Source organism: Heteronotia binoei, chromosome 18 (genome assembly GCF_032191835.1).
Source record: "Heteronotia binoei isolate CCM8104 ecotype False Entrance Well chromosome 18, APGP_CSIRO_Hbin_v1, whole genome shotgun sequence".
NCBI lineage: Eukaryota > Metazoa > Chordata > Lepidosauria > Squamata > Gekkonidae > Heteronotia > Heteronotia binoei.
In genome coordinates, this window is record NC_083240.1 from 40,639,681 (window position 1) to 40,665,334 (window position 25,654).

The 25,654-nt window shown below is 49.3% G+C and overlaps 3 protein-coding genes across 5 annotated transcripts in view; 2 read left to right on the plus strand and 1 right to left on the minus strand.

Annotated features, from left to right (window-relative positions):
* Positions 1–12,674, plus strand: part of CLTC (clathrin heavy chain) — a 96,703-nt gene extending 84,029 nt beyond the window's left edge. Inside the window, exons 28-32 of the mRNA XM_060259218.1 lie at positions 577–687; positions 1,334–1,504; positions 2,155–2,376; positions 9,202–9,277; positions 11,050–12,674. Of these exons, the coding sequence (XP_060115201.1) occupies positions 577–687; positions 1,334–1,504; positions 2,155–2,376; positions 9,202–9,277; positions 11,050–11,174 (705 nt within the window). The 3' untranslated portion in view covers positions 11,175–12,674. The remainder of the gene's footprint in view (positions 1–576; positions 688–1,333; positions 1,505–2,154; positions 2,377–9,201; positions 9,278–11,049) is intronic.
* Positions 12,675–22,305: 9,631 nt separating this feature from the next.
* On the minus strand, positions 22,306–24,800 carry PTRH2 (peptidyl-tRNA hydrolase 2). Of its 2 annotated transcripts, none has more exons than XM_060259222.1 (2): positions 24,577–24,800; positions 22,306–22,955 (listed from the first exon to the last, which is right to left on the minus strand). In XM_060259222.1, exon 2 carries the CDS (start codon positions 22,939–22,941, stop codon positions 22,423–22,425), a length of 519 nt encoding a protein of 172 aa, XP_060115205.1. In that variant the 5' UTR covers positions 22,942–22,955; positions 24,577–24,800; the 3' UTR covers positions 22,306–22,422. The 2 variants fall into 2 exon arrangements, with proteins under 2 accessions (XP_060115205.1, XP_060115204.1); XM_060259221.1 differs by having other exon boundaries at positions 24,420–24,578.
* Positions 24,801–24,827: 27 nt separating this feature from the next.
* VMP1 (vacuole membrane protein 1) overlaps positions 24,828–25,654 on the plus strand; it is a 189,134-nt gene continuing 188,307 nt past the window's right edge. Inside the window, exon 1 of one of the 2 annotated variants that reach the window (XM_060259219.1) lies at positions 24,828–25,024. The gene's annotated coding sequence lies outside the window, so the exon portion shown is untranslated. The remainder of the gene's footprint in view (positions 25,025–25,654) is intronic. The other variant, XM_060259220.1, reaches the window with a different exon arrangement.

Genomic DNA, 25,654 nt, shown 5'->3' on the forward strand with positions numbered 1-25,654 from the left:
TCCTTTCTTGAATCAATCCATCTCGCGTTGGGTTTTCCTCTGCTCCTGCCATTTTCAACTTTTTGTGGCATCCATGTCTTCCCTGGTGACTCTTGTCTTCTCAGTTTTGGATATGCCGGTGCTTTAAAGCGGTGGCTCCCAACTCTTTTGGCACCAGGGACTGGTTTCATGGAAGGCAATTTTTCCACGGATTGGAGGGAGGAGGCGGGATGCTAGGGGTTTTGCAACCCCAGGCTCCCCCCCATCCAGGCCCCATCCCTGCCCCCCATGGAGGTCTTTAAATGAGGGAGAGACTGGGGCTGTTTCTGCCACCTCCCCGCTAAGTGGAGGCGGCAGAAGGCCAGTCTGCCTCCCCCTCCCATTTAAAGACTCCGTTGATCATCTGAATGAGGCCGTGTTGCCTATTTCGTCCACCCCGGCTCCCAGGCAGGTGGGGGTGGTGCGGTGCCTCTGCTGGTTGGGGGCCCCTGCTTTAAAGGCATTTGGTCAAACAAGTAAATGGGGCAGCCTCTTGACTTTAGTATATCTCTTTGACTTTATGGGGAACGCAGTACACGGCCTTGCTCTGTTTTACAGGTTAAACAGCTGCCGCTAGTGAAACCCTACTTGCGTTCAGTTCAGAATCACAATAACAAATCAGTGAACGAGTCTCTGAACAATCTCTTCATAACAGAAGAAGACTACCAGGTAAGGTGTATTGTTCAGAAGGGAAGTTGGTGTTCTTGGGGGTGCCCAATCAGCAAGACTCTCCTGAGCCTAGCATGCTTTTAAGGGACTCCCCACCCCCCCCTACACACACACATACTTGGAGTTCAAAGTCGAAGGCATGTCCCCAGAGTCCCCCCCCCCCCCCCCCGTACTTTGGAGAGAGTGTGGTTCATTTGCCCATTTAAAGTGTTCGGTGTTTAAAAGTTTTATTACATTTACAGCAAAAAGGGAAAGGTGGGAGTGGGAAAAGGGAAGACAAAAAAGGAATAATAGAACATTACATTTCTGCATATCATAATATAAGAGTAATTCGAAAGTATTCAAAATACATAAAAGTAAGATGTAAATTCTGTTAAGTCTTAGCTTACGTATTTTTGGATCTGTCATTATCTTTTACAACATTTACTAATCAAAGGAAAAAAAAACCTATTTTCATCGGGTATCAGTAGGGGGTTTAGGCCAAGGCATCAAGCCAGGCATAAAAAGGTTTCCAAAGTTCTTTAGCATCTTGCATAGCCTTGCCTCTCAACAAAGAAGATAAAGAGTCCAGTTCAGCTGTCTCCAATATTTTTCCAACTAATTCCTGTTTACCCATTTAAAGTGTTGACTTGTGCCTCCTCCCCAGGCGCTCCGGACATCAATAGATGCCTACGACAACTTTGACAACATCTCCCTCGCTCAGCGCCTGGAGAAACATGAACTTATTGAGTTCAGGAGGATCGCTGCATACCTATTCAAAGGCAACAATCGCTGGAAGCAAAGCGTTGAGCTCTGCAAGAAGGACAGGTTATACAAGGTAACGGCTTTGAGGGCATCGCAGAATCGTTAGGAGGGTGTTGGGCAGGGAAACGGGAAGAAATGACATAAGAACATAAGAGAAGCCATGTTGGATCAGGCCAACGGCCCATCCAGTCCAACACTCCTGTGTCACACAGTGGCCAAAACCCAGGTGCCGTCAGGAGGTCCATAAGAACATAAGAGAAGCCATGTTGGATCAGGCCAGTGGCCCATCCAGTCCAACACTCTGTGTCACACAGTGGCCAAAAAACCCCAGTGCCATCAAGAGGTCCATCAGTGGGGCCAGGACACTAGAAGCTCTCCCACTGTGCCTCCCCCCCTCAACCAACAAGAATACAGAGCACCACTATGACTTGCTGAACATCACTATGCCCCATGACCTGCTTCAGAAGTTTGCTGCAGTTGGCAGAAGGGTTTGTTGTTGTCCAGCTGCACCTAAAAAGAAGGTTCATTCCTTTTCCCTTGCTTGTAGATTTCCAACTTGTGTCAGGGGGTTTGGACAATGTTTGGAAACCTTGTGCAGGTCTCCCTCCACCCCCCAATTAAGTTAGGCCATATTTGTCCTCAAGCAACAGGGCACCTTCTGAAAGCAGGCACATTTCCATCTTCACCGATGCACCTCTTCTCCATTCTCTCCCCCTTCCCCAGGACGCCATGCAGTACGCCTCCGAGTCCAAAGACACAGAGCTGGCGGAGGAGCTCTTGCAGTGGTTTCTACAGGAAGGCAAGAGGGAGTGTTTTGGAGCCTGTCTCTTCACCTGCTACGACCTCCTTCGGCCGGACGTGGTGTTGGAGACCGCCTGGAGGCACAACATCATGGACTTTGCCATGCCCTACTTCATTCAGGTCATGAAGGAATACTTGACCAAGGTAAGGGCCAAAGCACCCTCCCAGTAAGCCCCAGCCCTCTCTGTTAGCGGCTCGCTGTCCTGTTTGTCTGATATACCTTTGTTGTGTTTGTGCTGTTAACACCCGTGTTGCCTTTACTGAACATTTGTCTCTGTCCCCACGTGCACTCCTCTTTCTGGGCCTTCCTGAGGAAAGGCTGCTTTCAGGAAGCAGAGAACCATTTGCTTGCAGAGCGAGTTCTGAGTTAATACTAGTATAGCAGCTGATAAATAAGGATGCTCTAGTGTTAGATTCATACCAGACATCCCTTGGCCACAGAAGTGCCCCTTCAGCTGCCTCCGCAAGCCTAGAAATGGAGTGCTGCTATCTTTTGAAATCGAAGAAAATATACAACCACACGGTTATAGTGACCAAATAATGAATTAATAATGTCAAAATTGGAATGTAACAATAACAAAAGTTAGGAGTCCCGATGTGCAGGGGGTCGACTTGAAATTCCTGCTTCGTTCACACTTCATGCAAAGGGCTCTCCATAAAAGTTAATTTCCCTTCAAAACATAAATACATAATATTCATATAACCAATAACGTACATGATTATGCTCATGACAATTTCATACTTGCAAAGTCCAGTTCAGACCAAAATCAGTATAGGTACTCACACAACGTTCAGTGACTGCAAACTTAAAATAATACAATAATGAACATACAAACCAATGTTACAGCCTGCACATTGGGACTCCTAGTTTTTGTTGTTATTGTTATATTCCAATTTTGACATGATTAATTTCTTATCTGGTCACTATAACCGTGTGGTTGTATATTTTCTTCAGTCTATGAGTGACCTCTCCCCTTGTTTGCCTTTTGAAATCGAGCCGCAAGTGCTACTACCAAAGCCTGAATACAACAAGGTATTGCCCAAGATGCTGAAGGATGGGAGTGGTTTGCTCATGGAGCTGCATCCCTGGAAGACCAGTTTCTGGCCTTTCCTCCTATTAGCATGTAATCCAAATCCAATAACCTTAAACTCCCCATTTGCATCTTATTTCTCTCACCAACCCAACATCTTCTGGGTATTGAAGAGGGTGCTGTGCTATTGGGGTAGGGGCTCATCCGCTTCTGTTTAATGCAGAGGTCGGCATCATCCTGAAGCTTAATGTGGCCATATGCTGATAGCAGTTGGCTTAGTAGCATATCTCACGGCAACCACTCAACTGTCTCCAGCTTCTTCATGCCACAAACAGGTTTCACTCTGACCGCACTGTGTGTCTATGTGATTCTGCGTTCAGAAAGAGGAATATAGAATTGACCAGTCTCCTGTAAACTTCTTTGTCTGGCCGCATAATAGGGTGGGCGTTGCTAGCTTTTTCGCTTGGTGTTTCTCTTTTCCTGGATACTCATCCCTCATTCTCCACGGTGGTCTCATGATCACCGGTATAGCCCTTTGTGGTCAGATGGGACTCCTCCCTCCATCTCTTACTAGTGGAAAAATTGGTGCGATCAGCCAAGTTTTTATTCATTTTGCTGAATCTCTACAGCCCTTGCAACAGAACTGCAGTGTTAGGGGAGTGCCGTGGCTTTGAGATCGAGGCAAGACTAGAACCCAGGACTCTTTCTTCCCTGCTGCCATGCAATGACCCTCTTTGCTCACCCACTTCTAAGTAGCTTTGACTCCCCCTCCAATGTGATTGGTTGTTCCCCCAGTGTCAAGATGCTGCTTGGGGCATGGCTGAACTTCACCTACAGTGGTGCAAATATACAGTAGAAGGTAATAGGCCGTGTTTCTTGGCTTGCTCTGGGAGCGCCCCGTGTTGGAGCTATCCTGAACCTTGTGTCTGTCACTGTGATGAGCTCATGCTAGAAACAGGGGGGAACCTTCTGCTCAAAAGAGAACTCGGGGGGGAGAAAATTCAACTGTTGCCTGACTTCCATTTTAACTACCTTGCAAGCTTCTCATGAAGTAGCAGCCACGTGGCTGTGCATCTGTTTCTTTCGAGTTTGCCTCCACCAAGTGCTTTTATTTTTTTTTCCTTGAGAGAAAGGAAGGACCAGGTATGTAGCGTAGGAAGATTGAAGCCCAGAAAGTAGGTGCTTACCTAAGACTGTGAAGTTTTGCATATTATCGTCTGCCTCTTTCAGAAAGACAAAGTCCGAGAGGGAACCTCCACCCCTCGCATGTGGAGAATTCTTCAAGATAACCTTGACAACAGCATTGGTAATGAACTCTGCTGGGCAATTCAGAGACTGAAAACCGTCTACGACTTAACAACTTTTTTTTGCTAGTACCCAAATCCCACCTGTTTTCCTCCACGTAAACATGGAAAACGTAGGCAGCCGAGCAGCCTTGGAACGCAAAGCCCAACTTGGCTTTCTGCAGCCGATAACTTCCAACGTGCTGTTTGGTTTTTAACTTTCCCCCCCCTCCCTCGCTCTTTTGCTTACTCTACTTTTTTTTTTTTTAACATGCTCAGTATGGAGTTTGAATTTTTTTTTTCCTCTAAGCTGCACCTTCTGAATTCCTTTGCAGGTTGATGCAATAAAGGAAAAGGTGAAAGTTGGTTCTTTTTTTCCATCTTTAAGTCTGGAGACCTAAGTCTAAGGAAATCTGCATGAGTTTTCTCTTTCCTACCTTTTTACTACACTGCTGCTGCTGCTGCTGCTTTCTCCCCCCCCGCCCGCGCCCCCCCTCCCCCCCAAACAAAGATCTCACTAAAGCCTCTGCAGGTTTAAAACCATAGTCATGTAGCCGTAGGACAAAACAGTAGACACTAATTGGCTAATAGACTCGGCAGGAAGGTCAGAAGCGATCGGTTGGATCACAGTTTGCTGGAGAAAATGGCGAGGGGATGCAGGGATGCTTGAAAGGCATCGTGGCTTTCCGCAGCACAACTGTTAATGGTGCCATCCTGAAATGTAGCAGGGCGGCGATTGGGTTCTCCACGCAACAGCCTCTTTTTACTTCCCTGCCAAGGGCTGTGATCCAGTGTCTGATCTTTTGAGTCTTACTAATGTCTCTCGCTGACTGTAGGCGAAACCCCCCCAATGCTAGCTGCTTTGAGGCCGTTCTTTCACGTTGAACCAGGCGCTGGGCTCCCATGGTTCCAGCTGGCTCCTCACTTCCTTTGCCCCGAACCGAGGCCAGTTTCTTGGGTTCCCTTATGCTGGTCAATCCCTCTTCCATCTTGAATTCCTGACATTTCGTCATAAGCAGAGCTGAGGCACAGGACTGTCCAAGGTCCGGCTTGTTTGGGCTGGCGGGTGTCTCGGCTGTCCTAGAAAAGTCAGCGGGGGAGACCTTAAAAAAAAAATAAAACAAACATCCAGCTTAGCAAGCAGCCGCCTCACTTCGGCCCTCGATAGCCCGTTTCCCTCTCGATAGCCCCCGGAGCCGCCGGCAAACCTGCGTCCCACGTGTTGGGACGCCGATGTCCTCCAGCAGCTAGGCATTGGCGACGGTGAAAGTGTGGTGTGTGGAAAAAGGTACATGAACTGCAGTGTTTGCTTTCTTGAACTGAGCATGTCCGACAGTCATTGTGATGTACATCTCACTTTCCCTGAAGCTGCAGAGCATTGCTGTGGGGGAGGGCTGGAGGGGGAAGGGGGGGCTGTGTGCCGTGATCTCTTTTGCGGAGGGGGAGCCTGGTTGGCCGCCCATCTCCAGCCTCACTCCTTGCTTCAGTTCTTTTGCCTTTTTTCCATGCACATGAAACACCAAAAAAAAAAATTAACATTGACTGCATGTGATTCTCTCTTCTTCTTTTTTGTTCTACTTCTCCCCCCTCCCCTTTCCTCTGCAGCTTTATCGCAGTTTCTGTGGAAAAGCCTTTTTAAACTGCGTTTTGTATGCACTTTAATAAACCTTGTCAGCAGGGCATCAAACCATGTGACCCGTGTCAATAAAGAGCACCATCTCTTGGCCCCCTCCCCCCCTAAACATCCTTGCATTCTTGTATGTTTCTCAAGAGCCGTTTGGACAATCCCAAAATCGGCTAGCCTTTTAAAAGCTGGAAACTGGCCAGCTCTATAGCAGCTCTTCCTCTTTGCTTAGCTAGTAATTCCTCTGCGATGCGTGCTTCTGTCTGGATCTCTGCTTCGGCGCCTCCAATTGTTCCTGGCTTGTTCTTACTTACCCTAATGCTCCTGAGCTGGAAGAGCAGCGGTGGAAGGATAGACAGGGCAGGATCTGCCCAGGAAAGACTGAAGCTTGACAAAGGGGTTGGCTCTAAATGCTGGCACTCGTCTGGGAACGATGTGCCCTCTTCTCCTAATCCCTCCACTTTTGGTTTGGAGCCATCTCTAGGAGGAGGCTGTGGCTCAGTTGGTTGAGTGTTTGCTTTACATGTGGAAGGTCCCAGTTCCAATCCCTGGCATCTCCAGTTAAAAGGATCCAAGGTAGCACGTGGCGTGAAAGATCTCCACCTGGGACCCTGGAGAGCCACTGCCAGTCTTGAGCAAAGACGACTGATTCAGAAGCAGCTTCACGTGTTTGTGGTCGCCAGCTGACCAGCGGCTGCGGTTGCGGGCCAACTGCACACCCAGCTCTGTGGCTCATGCTCCAGAATTGATTTCTGCCTCGCAAAAAGATTTCAAGGTGCACCTTATTGCTGTGCCTTGAAAGAGCGACTGGCACTCCCAAAATAAGCTAGAGTCCTGTGGCACCTTAGAAGCTAATGAGTATTTGTAATTCCAGCTTGGGTCCTTACTGTTTGTCTGCTCATTGCATCCGAAGTCTTGGGAAGCTTGGGAAGGATGCTTCGTTCTACAGGTGCCGCAAAGCTGCAGTTTGTCTTTGCTGCAGCGTAGCCAGCGGCCATTCTCTAAAAGCATTTGAGGAACAGCTAGCAGAGATGAATTTCAGCTGCGTGAGAATCCACGGAGCCCTGGTTTTCCCAAGGAAAAGACTTACCAGGATTTTGCCTTTCCTTCTGGAGAGGATGGTAGTAAAAGGAAAGATGTGAGAGGGGTGTTTTCGGAAGTCAGGAGTCCTCCGGTCTCTCTGAAGTTTTCCAGTTCACCCGCATGGCAGAAGTTGAGAGGGATTTTGAAATAGGACACAAGTGGCAGTCAGTGGAGACTGCCACAAGTGGACAGCCAGTTTAGTGTAGTGGTGAAGTGCGTGGACTCTTACCTGGGAGAACCGGGTTTGATTCCCCACTCCTCCACTTGCAGCTGCTGGAATCACCTTGGGTCAGCCATAGCTCTGGCAGAGGTTGTCCTTGAAAGGGCAGCTGCTGTGAGCGCCCTCTCGGCCCCACCCACCTCACTGGGTGTCTGTTGTGGGGGAGGAAGGCAAAGGAGATTGTGAGCCGCTCTGAGACTCTTCGGAGTGGAGGGCGGGATATAAATCCAATATCATCATCTTCTTGTGTGTCCGGTTAACACAGGAGTGCAGCTTTCAGAGCGGCTGTATTGCAGAAGGGAGGCTGTCTCCTTCTTGTAAAAAAGTTCTTGCCTTAAAAGTTCATGCATTCACCAAGCTCTGTGCCGGCCGGGTCATGGGCGATTCCTGATGCGGCCCACAGACGCCATTAGCTTGCCTGACTCAGCTAATGAGGGCTCATTCTGAGATCAAGGAGTGGGGGGAGCAGGGTACAGGAGCTGCGCTCTAGCTCCTTTCGCCCTTGCCTTGCGCCCCTTGCAAATATATCCAGGACAGCTTCTGATGCTAAGGAAGACGTGGAGTGAATGACCTTAGGCAGAAACAGCTGCCAGGGGCTGGACACATTTCCAAGGAAAAGTAAAACTCGCCTTCAACTTTCATTGGACTTTAAAGGTGAACTTGTTTAGAAGAAGACTTAAGAAGACTGCAGATTTATAGCCCGCCCTTCTCTCTGAATAAGACTCAGAGCAGCTTACAGTCTCCTATATCTTCCCCCCCCCCACAACAAGACACCCTGTGAGGTGGGCAGGGCTGAGAGAGCTCTCACAGCAGCTGCCCTTTAAAGGACAACTTTGCGAGAGTGATGGCTGACCCAAGGCCATTCCAGCAGGTGCAAGTGGAGGAGTGGGGAATCAAACGTGGTTCTCCCAGATAAGAGTCCGCACACTTAACTGCTTCACCAAACTGGCTCTCAAGGACCCCCAGCTTAAATGTTCCCGTGGCATCTGGGCCAGTCCAAGCATCCACACTGCCGGGCGAAGTGACCACTTCAGAGCATATCCTGCCTATGACATGCCTGATCTTAAATCCACGTGTTGCATGCCCAGTGGTCAGAATGAGAGCCCACCCACAGGTAGCTTGCACTGAGCTGGAAATGCAGCGCAGCAGCTGGACAGCCTTTGGAATTTGCCCCCAAAGTGGCCGTGCTTTTGAACAGCAGCACAACACAGCTCATTTGTGGGAATGGGTTCCCCGGCGGCCTGCCCCACAAGACTTCTCAAACTTTACCCGCTTGGCCGGGCTGCAAAGCCAAAGCTCTGTTGAGCCAGGCCAGCTAGCAGACAGCACAGAACCAATTAAAACGGCAGTGCCCGGAGATGGTGCCGGGGATTTGCAGGGGGAAACCGGATTTCTCGAGTCTTCTCCGCGTTAAACCCCATCCAATGCGGGGACCTGTTGAGTGGCAGCCCGAGGGGTGGGAGGGGGAGGCTTCTGGGGCCACTTTTAGTGTCATCTTCTCCACGTGTTGTGGTGGTGTGTGCGAAACCATCCTCGTGGCAGTCCTGTCATTAACTCCCTTCCCTCCCCCCCCCCACAAAAAAAGAAACCTTTGTAAGTGGTCTCCTTGTCTTTGACCATGTTTTCTGCCCACGGAAGGCTTTTCCACTTCTCTGCCAGACAACGTAGGACGTGGACCGTGGGAGCGTGGGTTTGTCTAATTTCTCTGGGGCTCTTCTGTCTTCCTAGGTGGATAAGTTGGATGCCTCAGAGTCGCTGAGGAAAGAGGAGGAGCAGGCGACAGAGACGCAGCCCATAGTTTATGGTAATGACCCGCCACTTGCTTGACGAGGGGCTCCCTTGCTCGATCTTGGGGTGTTGTTTTGGTTTTTCTTCAACTTGGGCTGACAGGTTAACGGGAGGCTCCCCCAAGCTGCAATCAGCCCCTCTCCAGCATGACCATATTGAGGCCTGCAAGCTCACGGGACTTTTGCTGTCTAGATTAATTGCTTGGGGGGCCTTGATCCCTTTCCAGAAGGAGCCCTCCAGCCAAACCTGGTTGCAGACCAGGTGCTTCAGGGGACTCAATTCCTTGGTTTTCTCCAAGAACCGGCAGTAGAAAGAATGCTTGAAGAAATAAAGACCTGGAATGCTAGAGGAGAACGTGCGAGCATTTGCTGCCTCCCGCTTTCCAGGCACAGCTTTTTGCCCAACGCACACTGGCTTTGTGCTTCTTAACAAGGGGCCAGACCTTCCGTTGCACGCCTCACATAACGGAGGCCGGGTTGCGGGCTGCAGAGAGCAAGACCGCCACCGTAGTAACACCGCATATTCAGGTGTTAGAGGTGATGACCCGTTGTTCTCTCTAAGCTGAGTTAGTGTGAGCTAGCTCACAGTTTTTTCACCCCAGCTCACACATTTTTGTTTTAGCTCAGGAAAAATGGCCCCAGAGCAAGCTAATTGATGCAGCAGCTCACAAGTTTAATGCCAGTAACTCACAAAGTAGAGTTTTTGCTCACAAGACTCCGCAGCTTAAAGGGAATATTGGTGATGACCTTCCTCTTCTCTGAGACAGGGAGCACCCTGTAGGGAATACTTTGGGGGAAAGAACTAAGAGTTTCATTGGTAACTTCTAGCCGTCTAATCCACTACAAGTTAGTGGTAGATTAAAGGAAAGGAAAGGTCCCCTGTGCAAACACCAGTTGTTTCCAACTCTGGGGTGACGTTGCTTTCACAACGTTTTCATGGCAGACTTTTTACGGGGTGGTTTGCTGTTGCCTTCCCCAGTCATCTACACTTTCCCCCCAGCAAACTGGGGACTCATTTGACCGACCTCAGAAGGATGGAAGGCTGAGTCAACCTGGAGCCGGCTACCTGAACCAGCTTTCTCTGGGATAGAACTCAAGTCGTGAGCAGGGAGTTCAGATCACAGTACTGCAGTACTGCTGCTTTTACCATTCTGCGCTACGGGGCTACTGGCAGATTAAAAGAGGGTACCTTAAAGAGGTTACAAGCAGTGTCCCTCTGCCCAATTTTTAGCCCCAGCTCACACGTTTTTGTCTTAGCTCAGGAAGGATGACCCCAGAGCACACTGATTTAAGCAGTAGCTCACAACTTTCATGCCAGTAGCTCACAAAGTAGAATTTTTGCTCACAAGCAGCGTTCCCTCTAAGCTGAGTTAGCGTGAGCTAGCTCACAGTTTTTTGGTCTCCGGCTCACACGTTTTTGTCTTAGTTCAGGAAAAATGGCCCTAGAGCGCACTAATTGATGCAGTAGCTCACCACTTTAATGCCAGTAGCTCGCAAAGTAGAATTTTGCTCACAAGACTCCATGGCTTAGAGGGAACACTGCTCACAAGACTCTTCAGCTTAGAGGGAACGTTGGTTTCAAGTATTCCCAACGGCTCCCCAGTAGGCATTCTGCTTTCCGTTACGGGAGAGGAGGCCCCCTCTTGAGCCGGAACTGAGCCAGCGTCATCTGAAACACGGACGGCCCTTTCCTCTGGCACTCGCACTCTTTGTCGTCCCCGGGCTGCTGACGGGCTTCAGTTAGCGACTGCCTCAGCCGCTGACGGTGTGCTGCTTCTCCCTTCTCCAGGTCAGCCACAGCTCATGTTGACGGCTGGTCCCAGCGTGGCGGTCCCCCCGCAAGCACCTTTTGGCTACGGCTACACCGCACCTCCCTATGGGCAGCCTCAGCCCGGCTTTGGGTACACCATGTGAGGAGCAAGTCTGTCTGGAGTGAGCATCATCAAACCTCCACCGTCCCCCCCCCCTCCAACTCAACAGGGAAAAGCTTTGTGTCCTTGTAACCCTACTTCATGAAGGACTGTTGTTTTGTTTTCTCCCCGCCCCCAGTGCGAGCTCTTTGGATCCCACTGAGTGTAATCCTTTTTTCACATTCCACGTCACTTAGAATCTCCTCTCCCCCCCCCAAAATGGGAACAGTTTCCAGTGTTCCATGTGGGCTTTCTTTCCTTCCCCCCCCCCCTTTTGTGTTTTGGGTTCAGTTTCTTTGCAGGACCGCTCTTGACATTAAACCCCAAGTCTCTTGTGACGATTCCAATTTGCACTCTGTAACGTTTAAACTCTTGTTATCGAATCTCTTTTTGAGTTCCGTGTGTATGCGCAGCTTACAGATATGTACTGTTGTATCTAAAATGCATTTAAAAGTCTTGTATATTCCAAAGGTCAGGAGGTGGAAAAGCTTCAGAGAAGAATTTGGATTTGGTGTTGAAACACTAACCGGCACATCCTATCCAGGTTGGGTTGCTTAGCTCTTTAAAAGAAAAAAAGAAAAAATCGAGTTGCGTGCTACAACCTTCCCTGAATTTTAAAATAAACCTGGTCGTTTCCCTGTCAACCTATGCAGTATCCAGTTACTCATAGAGAAGATGCTAGTTGTTTGCTCACTCCATAAGTACCGATTGCCCCTTCCGTTGTGCTGTGCCCTGTGCTTTTTTCGTGGGGACCATTTCTTTTTCTTTCTTTTTTTTAAAATTTTCTATTTGAGGAGCAAGAGAGCACCAACGAATCCAATCTGTGTGTATTTGACTAATCCTGCCCCGAGGTTTGTGTATGTTGGATATTGTGGTGTTCAAGATCAATTTCCCCACCCCCCCACCCCGAGTGTACAGAAGAGTGGAAATCAAACAAAAAGAATGGGGAGGGAGGGGAAAAAAATACTTAATTGCTGTTCAGTTACGTTTGTGCAATTTAAAATGGCTCAAATTGGAAAAAAAAATAAATTACTGGACTGTGGAAATCCTCTATGGTAGTTTTTCAGTATGCATCTCTCTTCCAACTCGTTTGTTACAGACGCACTTGGCCTCAAAAATACACAGGTCGAGCGGTGTTTGTAAGGTCAAAGGGCAGGACCAGCAGCTTAGCAAAATACCAAATTTATGACTACGGAGGGGGGGGCTATTGGCAGGCAACTTGCACTGAAGAGACGGCGCGAGGAAATGTGTTATTGTTTGGGACTCTCTACCGGCAGCACAGGAGAAAGACGGGAGAGCACTTTGCGATTTGAGTTGAGCCGAGGGCAGTGTCTTCTACCCGGGTGAAAGAGAAAAAACAAAAAAAACCTCTTTAGGGTTGTAGTTTTGAGTGTTCCACTTTAAATTTGACAAAAAAAAAAAAGAGAGAGAGAGATCATGTTATAGGTATGTTAAGTTGCCTTAATATATTTAGCTTCGAAATAAAGTTGACTTCAATGTTCAACACTGTTGAATACTGTCGTGTTTGTTATGCGCAAAGAGACACCCAGCCGCAGAGCAAAGGAAGTCAAAGCGGTTTTTCAGGACTCAGTTTTTACAGCACGTCTTGGGATGGTGCGGACCTGATCCCCTCTTTTCACAGTTGGGAAGACAGACTGCAGGAGAGAGACCTCTAATCCGTCCTGCAAACATCACAGGGTGAGCCTCCTTTACAAACTGTCACAAGACTGGCCGACAGCTGTGGACATCCAGGCAGGTGGCGTAAGAACGGTGGGCCAGCAGTGAGGGGGAAAGTGTTTGCTGCGGCTAAAGAATAGGGGAAATCTGATTCCAGAGCTGTATGGAATCATATTTCTTTGGGGACTAATGAGGGAAACAGCACTGCCGTCTTGAGGGATCCTCTAAGGGCAGTGAGTGGCCAGGCAGCCTCAGCAGGATGCTTTGAAGCTGAGAACTTCAATGGTCGGAAGAGCCAGTTTGGTGTAGTGTGCGGAATCTTATCTGGGAGTTTCCTTCCCCGTTCCTCCACTCACAGCTGCTGGAGTGGGCTTGGGTCAGCCATTAGCTCTCGCAGAGGTTGTCCTTGAAAGGGTAGCTTCTGGGAGAGCTCTCTCAGCCCCACCCACCTCAGTGTGTCTGTTGTGGGGGTAGAAGATAAAGGAGATTGTAAGCCGCTCTGAGACTCTGATTCAGAGAGAAGAGTGGGGTATAAGTCTGCAGTCATCGTCGTCTTCCTTAAGGGCACCCTTCTTGCCATCGATATGACTGCTTCTGCAGCTCTGGTGCTCCCTGAAACGGAGGGGTTGGTGGGCCAATGGGACGATAACCTTCTGCAGACCCTGCTTGGGGAGGGGGGCACTGGTGAGAAGAGGACTAGATCAAGGTAAGACTGCAACGCCAGAGTAATCTAGCAACCTGCAAAAGACCAGATGTATTGTGGATGTGCTTCAGTGAGACAGAGCCTACTTCATCAGATGTATGATGTGAATCTTCTTTGCGGCTGCATTATGTGTACATGAATGGCACAAAAAGTTTGCAAGCGTACAAGGTAAGCACAGGACAGTTCAAAAGAGCTGTAATGGGTAATAAGCCACCCTTGTTAATGGTAAAGAGTTTACCATCTCTAGCAGCTGAGAAAAGCGTTGTCTTGGTTTGAACCCAAGTAAATGGTCCTTGAATCCCACAGTGTGACCCTGGAATTTTCCTTTTAAGAGAACAGAAGAGAAGCCATGTTGCATCAAGCCAATGGCCCATCCAGTGCAACGCTCTGTGTCACACAGTGGCCAAAAAGCCAGGTGCCATCAGGAGGTCCATCAGTGGGGTCAGGACACTAGAAGCCCTCCCACTCTGCCTCCCCCCCAAGCACCAAGAATACAGAGCATCACGTGCCCCAGACAGAGTTCCATCAATACACTGTGGCTAATAACCATATTGAGTAATGTTGACTTCCCGGCCAATATCTGTGGCCTACAGTGAACGGAAACGTCCCACAGGTTTCTGCCTGTAGTGGTTTTGATTTATTATTTTTGCGTAAAGGTAGACTACACCTATATGTCTTAAATGTCAAGGCTTTGTAATCCTGCTGTTCAATTTCTTGTGTATATATATATATTTGCTGTCAAATTGTGGCCAATTTACGTGACCCTGTAGAGTTTTTAAGGCTGGAGAGATGTTCAGAGATGGTTTGCCATTGCCGCCTCCTGTGTGGTGAGCCTGGTATTCCTTGGAGATGTCCCCCATCCAAATACTAACCACGGCCAACCCTGGTTAACGTCCAAGATCTGATGAGACTGGGCTAGCCCAGTCAGGACTAGCATATAATCTGACTGAGAAGTCACCTGTTGAAGATGCTTTAATTTGTGAAAACCTAAGCTACAACCAAAAGAGCCCCGTGGCGCAGTGGTAAAGCTGCAGTACAGCAGTCCGAGCTCTCTGCTCACGACCTGAGTTCGATCCTGGCGGAAGCTGGGTTCAGGTAGCTGACACAAGGTTGACTCAGCCTTCCATCCTTCCGAGGGCAGTCAAATGTGTACTCAGCTTGCTGGGGGGGGGAAAGGGTAGGTGACTGGGGAAGGCAATGGCAAGCCACTCCACCGTAAAAAGTCTGCCGTGAAAACGTCATGATGCGATGTGACCCCAGAGTCGGAAACGACTTGCACAGGGGATTACCTTTACCTTTTTAAACTATAATCTTTTGTGGCGTTACAATGGTTTTAGCATGCCTATCTAGTAAAATAAACCGCTGGGGTGGAGAACATGAGAGAAGAAGATGATGATATTGGATTTATATCCCGCCCTCCACTCTGAAGAGTCTCAGAGCGGCTCACAATCTCCTTTCCCTTCTTCCCCCACAACAAACACCCTGTGAGGTGGGTGGGGCTGAGAGGGCTCTCACAGCAGCTGCCCTTTCAAGGACAACCTCTGCTAGAGCTATGGCTGACCCAAGGCCATCTCAGCAGGTGCAAGTGGCGGAGTGGGGAATCAAACCCGGTTCTCCCAGATAAGAGTCCGCACACTTAACCGCTACACCAAACTGGCTCTCCGAGAGAAGCTGTGTTGGGTCAGGCCAATGGACCCATCCACTCCAACACTGTGTCACGCAAGGGCCAAAACCCAGGTGCCATCAGGAGACCCTCCAGCAGAGCCAGAACTCCAGAAGCCCTCCAACATCCCCCAAACACCAAGAATACAGAGCATCACTGCCCCAGAATGGCCACTAGACGGCAGTGGAGGCTTAGTTTTCATCCTGTTTTAAAATAAGCAGGGCTCCATGAAAGGCTGCTGAACTAGCATCACAACATGCCATTTTTCTTACACCTTGTTGCATCAGTTGCCTCCTTGCACAAATGTTTCAGGTAGAAGCAGTTGCTAATGTAACCGCCCGTGTGTGTTTTTTCCCTTCGACTTGGCTGGCCTCTTATTCCCTCAAGATCGCCTGCTGAACTTCTCAGAGCTTCAGTGAGCATCCTCTGTTCCTCCAGATGCAGAACGAACTGCAACCAGCCAGCACAGGATAAACGCGACTGGGAAATCCTCCACACGACTTGGCAGTCTCTGTTCCGTAAAGCGGTTGGGCTTACCGTTGAAACAATCATTATAGAACTGGGAAGGAAGAGTCTCTCCGCTCCCTGGAGAGCCAGTTTGGTGTAGTGGTTAAGTGTGTGGACTCTTATCTGGGAGAACCGGGTTTGATTCCCCACTCCTCCACTTGCACCTGCTAGCATGGCCTTGGGTCAGCCATAGCTCTGGCAGAGGTTGTCCTTGAAAGGGCAGCTGCTGGGAGAGCCCTCTCCAGCCCCACCCGCCTCACAGGGTGTCTGTTGTGGGGGAGGAAGGGAAAGGAGATTGTGAGCCGCTCTGAGACTCTTCGGAGTGGAGGGCGGGATATAAATCCAATATCATCATCTTCTTGTGCTATGGGACTTAGGTTTTGCCCTCTAGAGCGGTTCAGCATTGATGAAATGGTGTTTCTTTGCAGATGATTAAGATCTGATATTAACTGTTGTAGGGCAGTAGCCCCCAACCTTTTTGGCACTAGGGACCGATTTTGTGGAAGACAATTTTTCCACGGATCGGTGGGGGTGGAGGTGCTGGGGTTTTAGCTGCTCCAGGCTGCCCCTAAGCCCACCCCATCCCTGCCTTCCTCGGGGGGGTCTTTAAATGAGGAGTAGGCAAAGGTCTCTGCCTCACTCTGTGGCACAGTTGCTAACAGTCCGTGACCCGGAAGCCCCGTTGTAGGGAATGAAAACAGCTGGGCTGTCTCTTTTGAAAAGAGCTAAATCTTGCCTGAGAGGCGCATCAGCCACGATAGTGAATGTGAATCTTCAGAGTGAGTTGGTGATGCTGAGGGTCATGCAAGGTCACCATTGCGTGCCTTACCAGGGGCACTGAGTGGGTGGCAGCTGCTGAAAAACCATGCAGAGGCAGCTGGCTTGATCCAGCAAGGCTGTTTCTAAGAAGCACAGCCAAAGGTGTGAACTAATCTTAGTCAAGATATGCCCTGCTGGATCAGCCCAGTGGTCCATCTAGTTCAGCATCCTGAACCATCATTTTGTAGAAAAACAGGTGCCGGAGCTCATTAACACAACTCATTTGCACATGCTGCACACCCCTGACATCACCAGAAGGTGTACTTAGATCAATGTCTTAGTACAGGTGTACATCAGCTCAGCATCTCCCGTAAAATGCTTTTTTGAATTATAATGGTCATAAAACCTTACTCCCATCATACTTTTCAAATTACTTCCTCCTAGTTGGCCCTAGTGGGATGAGGAAGATTTCCATCTGTCTGCTTTATATGCTTTGGTTGTATTCCCATTTTTTTGTGGGGGGGAAATATTAGGAAGTTTGTCAAATCTTAAAGAGTTCAGCAAAATTCTCCCAGGGGGTTTGAGCAATGGAGCCCAGAAGCAAGTATTTGGGGGGGGGGGGGGGGAGAGAAAGACCACAATGAAATTTAGAGGTTCTAGAGCTCCGCTCCTGCCCAAAATGAGGCCAGCTGTCCACTCAAACCAAAAAACATGGTGCAGAGGCCATCCCCTGCTGGTATTTGGGGACTGAGTGCCTCTGGATGTGGAGATTAGTAATCATGGCTAATGGACAATATCCTCCATGCATCTGGTTTCAGAAAGGGCTCTGATACCTTTGCTAGCAGCCATCCACTCAGAGCGAATTCTACATTTTAGCTGAGCAAAATATTTCTTTTTGCCCATTATCCATCAACTGCATCGGGTGCTGCGAGTATTACAGAAGCTTTCTTCTGACTTTCTTCACGCCAGGTATGGAACTTCAAATAGTTTTCAGTTTAGAGAAAACTGGATACAAAATCCCGTATCTTTACATTTCTCCTTACAGGAGTGCGCTGACCATCTTGTTTGCCCTCGTCTCCTTTTACAGCTCTGCAACATCCATTTTGAGAAAATGGTTACCAAAAAATGCTTCAACTAAGGTCTCACTATTGGCCTACGCTGAGGTATTACAATATTCCCCATTTTATTTTCAATTCCTTTCCTAATAATCCCCAGCATAGACTGCGGTTTCCACCGCTGCAGCACATTGAGAAGACATTCTTATGGAGCTATCTACTGGAATCCCCAAATCTCTCTCTCTCCACCAATTCCAACTTCATCAGCACGTATTTAAAGTCAGGAATGTTTTGCTTCCATGTATTTGAGCTTGGCAATTATCAGGGGTTTTTTGTAGCAGGAACTCCTTTGCATATTAGGCCACACCCCCTTGATGTAGCCAATCCTCATGGAGCTTACAGGGCTCTTCTTACGGGGCCTACTGTAAGCTCCTGGAGGACTGACTACATCAGGGGTGTGTGGCCTAATATGCAAAGGAGTTCCTGCTACAAAAACCCTGGCAATTATTATATCGAACTTCATTTTCCACATAGTTGTGCTCCCCCCTTCAGAACGATCTTCCTGGAGCTCTTCACAATCCAATACCTTGGTTTCCCCTGTGCCAAGTAATCTGGGATCATTGGCAAATATGGCCATTGCACTATTTTTCATTCTATTTTGTCCTTATGACAGCCCTGTGAGGTAGATTAGGCTGAGAGCTTGTGACTGACTCAAGATCACCCAGCAAGCTTCCATTGCAGAGTAGGGATTTGAACCTGAGCCTTCCAAGTTCTAGTCTAGCACTCTAATTACTATGCTTCACTGGATCTCACATCCAATTCAAATACTTTATATGAACAATGTGGGGCCCAATACTGTTCCTGGTGGGAAATCACTGCTTACTTTCTTCTATTGCAAGAACTGTACAGTTATTCTTCTTTGCTTTCTGTCACTTAACCAATTTTAGTTCACAAGTGGACCTGTCTGGCTCTCCTTGATTACGAAGTTTACTCAGGCGTCTTTGAAGAGGGGCCGTCTCAAAAACTTTCAGGAACTTCCAGGACAGTGTTTGTGTGTGTGCGCGCGCATAGCTGTCAGTAAGATAAATGTGTAAAGCTGACATTTTTCTAAACAGCACCTGTTGAGTATTTATTGGGGTGCAATATTGTTCTTTCTGTAGGCGGTCTTGTTCCAAAGAACTAACTCCACCCTCTTCTCAGTTCCTGCCCAGTGCTGCTGTGTACAGCCATCTTTTTCTTTCTCAAGGTAAATAAAATATTTCTGTCTTGAACATTGTCATGATCCTGGGCCTTGTGAGGCCTGCAGGCCCCAGGGAAGCCTGCTTAGAAGTTACTGAAAAAAGCCTACATCTCCCAGGATCTCCTCTGACTGGGTAGTGGGGGTTTTGGAGGGAAACAGGCCCAGAGAGGGGTGGGGCCTGGGAAGAGACTATATAAAGGCCAAGCCCAGGAAGTGGGTATTCTTTTCCTAGGAGGCAAAGTTGAGGAAGGGCTGCTGCCAGGGAGAGACCCTCACCCTGTGAGGTAGGGTGAGTAGGCCCAGGTCTGACTGAGACAGTTAGGGACGGTAAGTTCAGATACGTTAGGACATTTGGTTATTTTTCCCTTCATCCCTTTTACTGTTTTATGCACCTTGTTTGTTATATTGCATTGACCTTCTAAATAAACCTCCCCCCACCCCTTCTTGTTAACTCTGCCTGGTCCTCACGCCCATTATTTGGCCTAAGGTAAGGGAGGCCTGAAGGGCTTGGGAGGGAACTCTGGGCCTTCTCTAGGGAGACCCTTAAACCAAAGCGGTGGCAGCAATTGGTAAAACCCCAATTCCAAACCTCTCCAATAAGAGATTTTTAAAAGGTTGTGGGGTTTTTTTGCATATACACTTGCATGCCTGGAAGTCATGGTGGCCTGGACATTTTTTCAGAGAGGCGGCTTGATATGCCTGCCTCTGCCCCCCAGCCCTGATATTCCTTTGGAGGTCTCTCTTCCAATTACTTGCCAAGGTCGGCCTTCTTAGCTTCCGAGATCTGATGAGATCGTGATTGGTTGGGCTTATCCAGGTCAGGGCACGATCACATTAATCTTTAAAGCACTGTTGTTCTGATTTCACCGATGGTGGTGGTACTTTTATGGTTGAGATTTGAGACTGGAAGTTCCTTAAGGTAAATGGAGCCGTCAAGTCTCAACCTCATGGGATCTCAGAAGCTAAGCAAAGTCAGCCTTGGTTAGTACTTGGATGGGAGACCATCAAGGATGTCCAAGGTTGATGGGCAGAGGCAGGCAATGGCAACCCTATCCTGGGGTTGTCAAGGGACATTCAGAGGTGGTTTGCCATTGCCTGCCTCTGCCCATCAACCTTGGACATCCTTGATGGTCTCCCATCCAAGTGCTAACCAAGGCTGACTTTGCTTAGCTTCTGAGATCCAATGAGGTTGGACTAGCCTGGGCCATCCAGGTAGGAAGCTCCCTGCTCACAGTTTATTCTTTGGACCAGGATGCTTTGTCCGCCACACAAAGACCCTCGTGCGCATACTCTTTATCTGGGACAAATGACGTCACAGTTGGGAGACTCTTTGCGGGAAGTTACGTATCACGGCTAGCGGCCCGGCATGCACAATAAATACAAGAGGCTGAAATGCACCTTCCAATAATCCAGTTACCCTCTTGGTGACACGTCCGCCATTCTGTCCCTCACAAAGCAGAGCTGTCTGCTTTACAATGTTTGCCACATGAATATTCATCGAGCCAGCTTAGCCTACAGTTGATGGACACCAGGAGACCTGAAGAAAGCACAGCCCGTTCCCTGAGATAACTGAGAGCTGAATGAGACCATCCATGTATGTTTTGTGGACACTGTACCTCATCTCCAGTTTTAACCCAGAAAACTGTGGATAGCCTACCTGAGGGACCGTCTCTCCCCATATGAACCCCAGAGGGCACTGAGGTCAGCCGGAAAAAATAAAATGGCTATCCCTGGGCCGAAAGAGATCAAGCTCCAGAATACCAGAGCACGGGCCTTTTCAGCCGCGGCCCCTGCCCTATGGAATCAGCTTCCGGAGGAGGTGCGGGCCCTGCGGAACCTTGATCAGTTCCGCAGGGCCTGCAAGACTGCCCTCTTTAAACGAGCATACATCGACTGCTGAACTGTTGTGAATTAAAGATCCGCCAACACGGTCCTGTTTTAAGGACCTACGTCGTCATGGAATTATTTAAACTGGCAGAAACTAGCGTCAGAATACCACCATTGCTGCCAGATCAACTTAAATTATGAACTTTTAAATATACTAACTGGTTTTTATATAATGTTTAAAGTTTTTATTGGTAAATTTAAAGTTTTTATTTATTATTGTATATGTATAAAATGTTGTCAGCCGCCCTGAGCCTGCCTAGGCGGGGAGGGTGGGATACAAATAAAATTTATTATTATATTATTATTATTAGATGAGAAACTAGGTCCATCTAAGGCAGGGGTCCCCAACCCCCGGGCCTAGGACCGGTACCCATCCGTGGCATCTTAGCAACCAGGTTGTGAGTTGTATAATTATTTCATTATATATTACAATGTAGTAATAAGACGACGACACTGGATTTTTATCCTGTCCTCCACTCCGAATTTCAGAGTCTCAGAGCAGCTCACAATCTCTGCCTTTGTCTCCCACAACAGACACCTTGTGAGGTGGATGGGGCTGAGAGAGCTCTCCCCAGAAGCTTCCCTTTTAAGGCCAGCTCTGAGAGAGCTATGGCTGACCCAAGGCCATTCCAGCAGCTGCCAGTGGAGGAGTGGGAAATCAAACCCAAATCAGATAAGAGTCCACACACTTAACTACCATGCCAAACGAATAGATATAAAGTGCACAACTGTATCATCCCAAAACCAACCCCCCACCCCGATCCATGGAAAAACTGTCTTCCGCAAAACTGGTCCTTGGTGCCAAAAAGGTTAGGGACTGCTAATCTAAGGTTTTTCCGTACAGAAGCCTGTTAGAAATTGAATTCTGGTGTGTTTCTGTATCCCCTCAGAGCCAGATTTAGAACTTTGCAGCTATGCAAATATCCACAAAACTATGAAGAATGTCATTACGGTTTGTAGAATCTTTCGGGCTCAAGTGCCGTGTTCTACTGGAGAAAGTTTTTCTTCCAGATGTTTCGTTCTCAGCTGCGGAGAACATCCTCAGTGGCGTTGCAGCCGGAGCAGGCGCTCTGACCTTCTTGGCTGCTGTGCTTTGAGTCATTAGGCCACACACCCCTGATATAGCCAATCCTCAATGCACAGCAGCCAAGGTTAGAGCTCCTGCTCTGGCTGCAACGCCACTGAGGATGTTCTCCGCAGCTGAGAACGAAACGTCTGGAAGGAAAACTTTCTCCAGTAGAACACGGCACTTGAGCCCGAAAGATTCTACAAACCCTAATGATGTTACCAGCTGTGAAAACCTGAAATCTTTGATATGAAGAATGTGTTCAGAATAATAATCTCAACCCCACCCCCACTCTCCGAAAAAATCTCAGTTTGGATGGTCTTCTTTGAGCAAGTCTTCAGAGGAAAGGCGTCCCTCCCCTTCCCTCTTCCTGGATCTAACCATAAAGGAAAGCATCTTCCTTCCCTCTACCATACATGAGACCATCAAAGGGGAGGGGAAGCGGCCACCACCAAGCACCTGTCCAGCCTGGCCTCCTCCTCCATCTTGTGTGTGTGAAACTGAATTGGAACACTTGAAAAACACCTACGTACATCGCAAAACAGTTTATAAACTGATTTATGACGCAAAAAGCAGGCTGTAGGTAGATGCACATACTTTTATGTATCATATTTTTAAAAAAAGAGAGCAGCAGAAAATGAATCTGGATTACACCCTCTTATCATTGCTATTTCAGGATTTGTTTCCTTTTCCCTTTAAAACAGTTTTAAGTGACCAGAAACTTTATCTACTATCTCAGCTGGTCCTGGCCCAATGCCCAGGACAGTCCGGCAGCCTGGGGAGATCTGAGTGCGTCCTGCATCCTGGATTAAGCTGACCGTCAGGCCCAATAATTTGGCTTCAGTCAGGAGCTCCAGAAGAGTTTCCTCATCGGGAGTCTTCAGGACCACCTTTGGCTGGCCGCAGTACTCCCACTGCTTCAGGAGTTCGGGGTTCCGGCGCTGAACTTGCTTGTAGGAGGAAATGGCAGCGTGGGAACACTGGGCAGCCACTTTGCCCTTGCCCATCTTTAGGTCGTTACGGACCACGATCACCATCTTGAATTCCCCACCTTCGCCCATGATGCTGGCTTCGTTGCCTAGTTCGTTGGCAACCATGCCCATTCTGGCTTTGGGTGCACGGAAGAGGCGTCCCCGAAGGCCCCAGCCCAGGCATACCCCACAGGCGACTCCGGCAATCAGGCTGAAGAGACCAGGTTTAGAAAGGTAATCCATAGCGCTGCCACAGACTAAGGAGAAAACAAATGTTCCAAGGGTTATTGGAATGCTGTCGGCTTTAAAGAAAGCCAATTTCAGACTGTCAGAGTGAAGTCCATCTGCTGTATTGGGCAGAGACAGAGAGATGGATGTGGAAGGTGAGCCTTGTGTTGAAATTCTTACCGAGTCAGGAAGTATAACATGGTACCTTTATATCTTGCCTATCTTACTGTGAAGCTCATAGGAACTCCTTAATGAACAGGTGTCAGACATGCAGACCACAAGTGGAATCTATCTCACACAGGGATCAAAATCTGTCCCCCGAGCAATTCCTTCTGCTTCCTTTTCTAGGGCTGCTACTGCAGCTGTACAGCTACTTGCTTTTTCCCAACTCCCTCAGTGGTTCTTTGGTTCTTGTCTCCCTCCCATCTCCCTCTCTCTGTCTCCCTCACACACACAGGCACACAGACCTCTGAGGTTGCTTCCTGCAGGAAAAATACAAAGGCAAAACTGTCTTGACTCTTGCACATACACACACAGCTTCTGCTTCTTTCTCCAGGGCTGCTCCTCTTTTGGGAAGGAAGGGAGGGGGAGGAAAAAGAGAGCAAAGTTGGAGTACCATGATGGCAGCTTTAAGACCAACGTTTTATTATAAGCTTTTATGTGCAAGCACACTTCTTCGGAGGGAGAGCGGATGGATTCTTTTCTCTGTTCCTATCTGGATTCTTTTCTTTCAAAAAGACTGTTTAAGAATTAGAAAACTTGGATTGGTCCTTTTGTTTAAGAATTAGAAAACGTGGATTGGTCCTTTTACTTTGGAGAGTGGAGTGATTTCAATTAAACTCCAAAGGGAGTTCTGGCCATCACATTTACAGGGACTGCACACCTTTTAAATGCCTTCCTTCCATTAGAAATAATGGAAAAATAGGGGTATCTTCTTTTGGGACTCATAGAATTCGACCCCTTGCTCCAATCTTTTTGAAATTTGGAGGGTGTTTTTGGGAGAGGCACCAGATGCTATGCTGCAAATTTGGTGCCTCTATCTCCAGAGCCACAGCTACCCACGGATCAATTCTCCATTATACTCTATGGCAGGGGTGGCCAGACTTGCTTAACGTAAGAGCCACATAAAATAAACATCAGTTGTTTGAGAGCTGCAAGACACATATGCCAGGTGTTTGAGAGCCATAACATAGGAAGGAAGATAGATGGGCGAAGGAAAGGTGGAAAGCAAGCAACTCCGGAGTCGCAGTTTGGCCGCCCCTGTTCTATGGGGGATCAATGGAGTGGCCAGCAGCCATTTCCCTCCTCTCCCCCCCCCTTTCTGATGACCCTGAAGCGGGGGTCCCTCGCCCCCACCTGGGGACTGGCAACGCTCTCGGGGACCCCCGTGGCTGGGGGCGGGATTCAACCCGCGGTTCGGGGAGGCCCCCCCTCCCCCGACGTCTTCCCTCCCCCACCCCCATGACATCAGCCTGCATGACCGCCCCTCCGACCTCCTCATGCCTCCTCGTGGGCACCAGCCAGGCTCCCGGCCGCCCCTTCCACACCGCCTCAGGGAGCTTCCGAGCGGCGAGCGCGGCAACTTCCGGTCGACGCGTCATAAGCTCCCAACCAATCAGGGCGCAGCTCGTGCCCCTCCTGCCACCTCACCTGTCCCAGGCCGTTGCGTGACGTCACAGGCACGCCAACTAATCGATGACGCGACATCGCGGGTCCTCACGCTCTCGTGACCCTCCAGGCGGCGGGCCAATCCAGAGGCTTTCTGTGGAGAAGGGGGCCTAAAAACACCCGTATGGCGGGGGAGGGGCGAAAAAAAAGCGGCCCCGGAAATGACGTCGACGAGAGCGCTCGAGGACGGGCGCGTGGAAACTTGAACGGGCTGACGCGTTCGGGGGGGGGGCGGGGGAGACTCCTGAGAAGCCGCTTCCGGCAAGGGGCGGAGCTGGACTCTGAGCCCACCTCCCACTTCCGGGTTGGCCCGCGCCCAGGAGGCAAGAGCGGCAGGAGGGGAGGCGGCAGCGGCGGAGCCCGAAAGCCGGACTGAGGGAAGGAGGGAGAAGAGCCGCGGGCGCCTGAGGAGGGAGGACGAAGGAAGCCGGTGAGGGAGGGAGGCAGGAGGGAGGGCGGGCTGGGCCGGGAGAGGCGGGAAGGGGTCAGGCTGTCCCCGCTCGGGCTGTCTCCTCATCCCTCTTCGGAGGTCTCTGTCGGAATTCCCCTCAGGACTGGGGGGCTGCCAAGGCGCGGGGCCTTGTTCGGGGAGGCGCCCGTTCTGGAGCCCTCCGCGCGTGTCTGCTGGGGCCGTGGGGTTGCCAAGTCCCATTCAAGAAATGTCTGGGGACTTCGGGGGCCGAGCCAGGAGCAAGGTTGTGACAAGCGTAACTGAAGGGAGTTCTGGCCATCACCGTTCAAGGGGCCGCACACCTTTAAGTGCATTCCCTCTGTTGGAAATAATGAAGGATAGGGGCACCTTCTTTCGGGGCTCGTAGAATGGGGCCCCTCGGTCCAGTCTTTTTGAAAATTGGAGGGCGTTTCGAGGGGAGGCACCGGATGCTATGCTGAAAATTTGGTGCCTCTACCTCAAAAAACAGCCCCTCCCCCAGATAGCTGTGGATTCTCCATTATGGGAATTGGTTTCCATAGGGAATAATGGAGTGCACAGCAGACATTTCCACACACACATACCCCGCTTTCTGACGACTCTGAAGCAGAGGGAGGGCCTCCAAACCGG

Coding starts and splice junctions, on each gene's coding strand:
- PTRH2 (XM_060259222.1), bottom strand. CDS start 22,941: ATGGATTACCTTTCTAAACCTGGTCTCTTCAGCCTGATTGCCGGAGTC.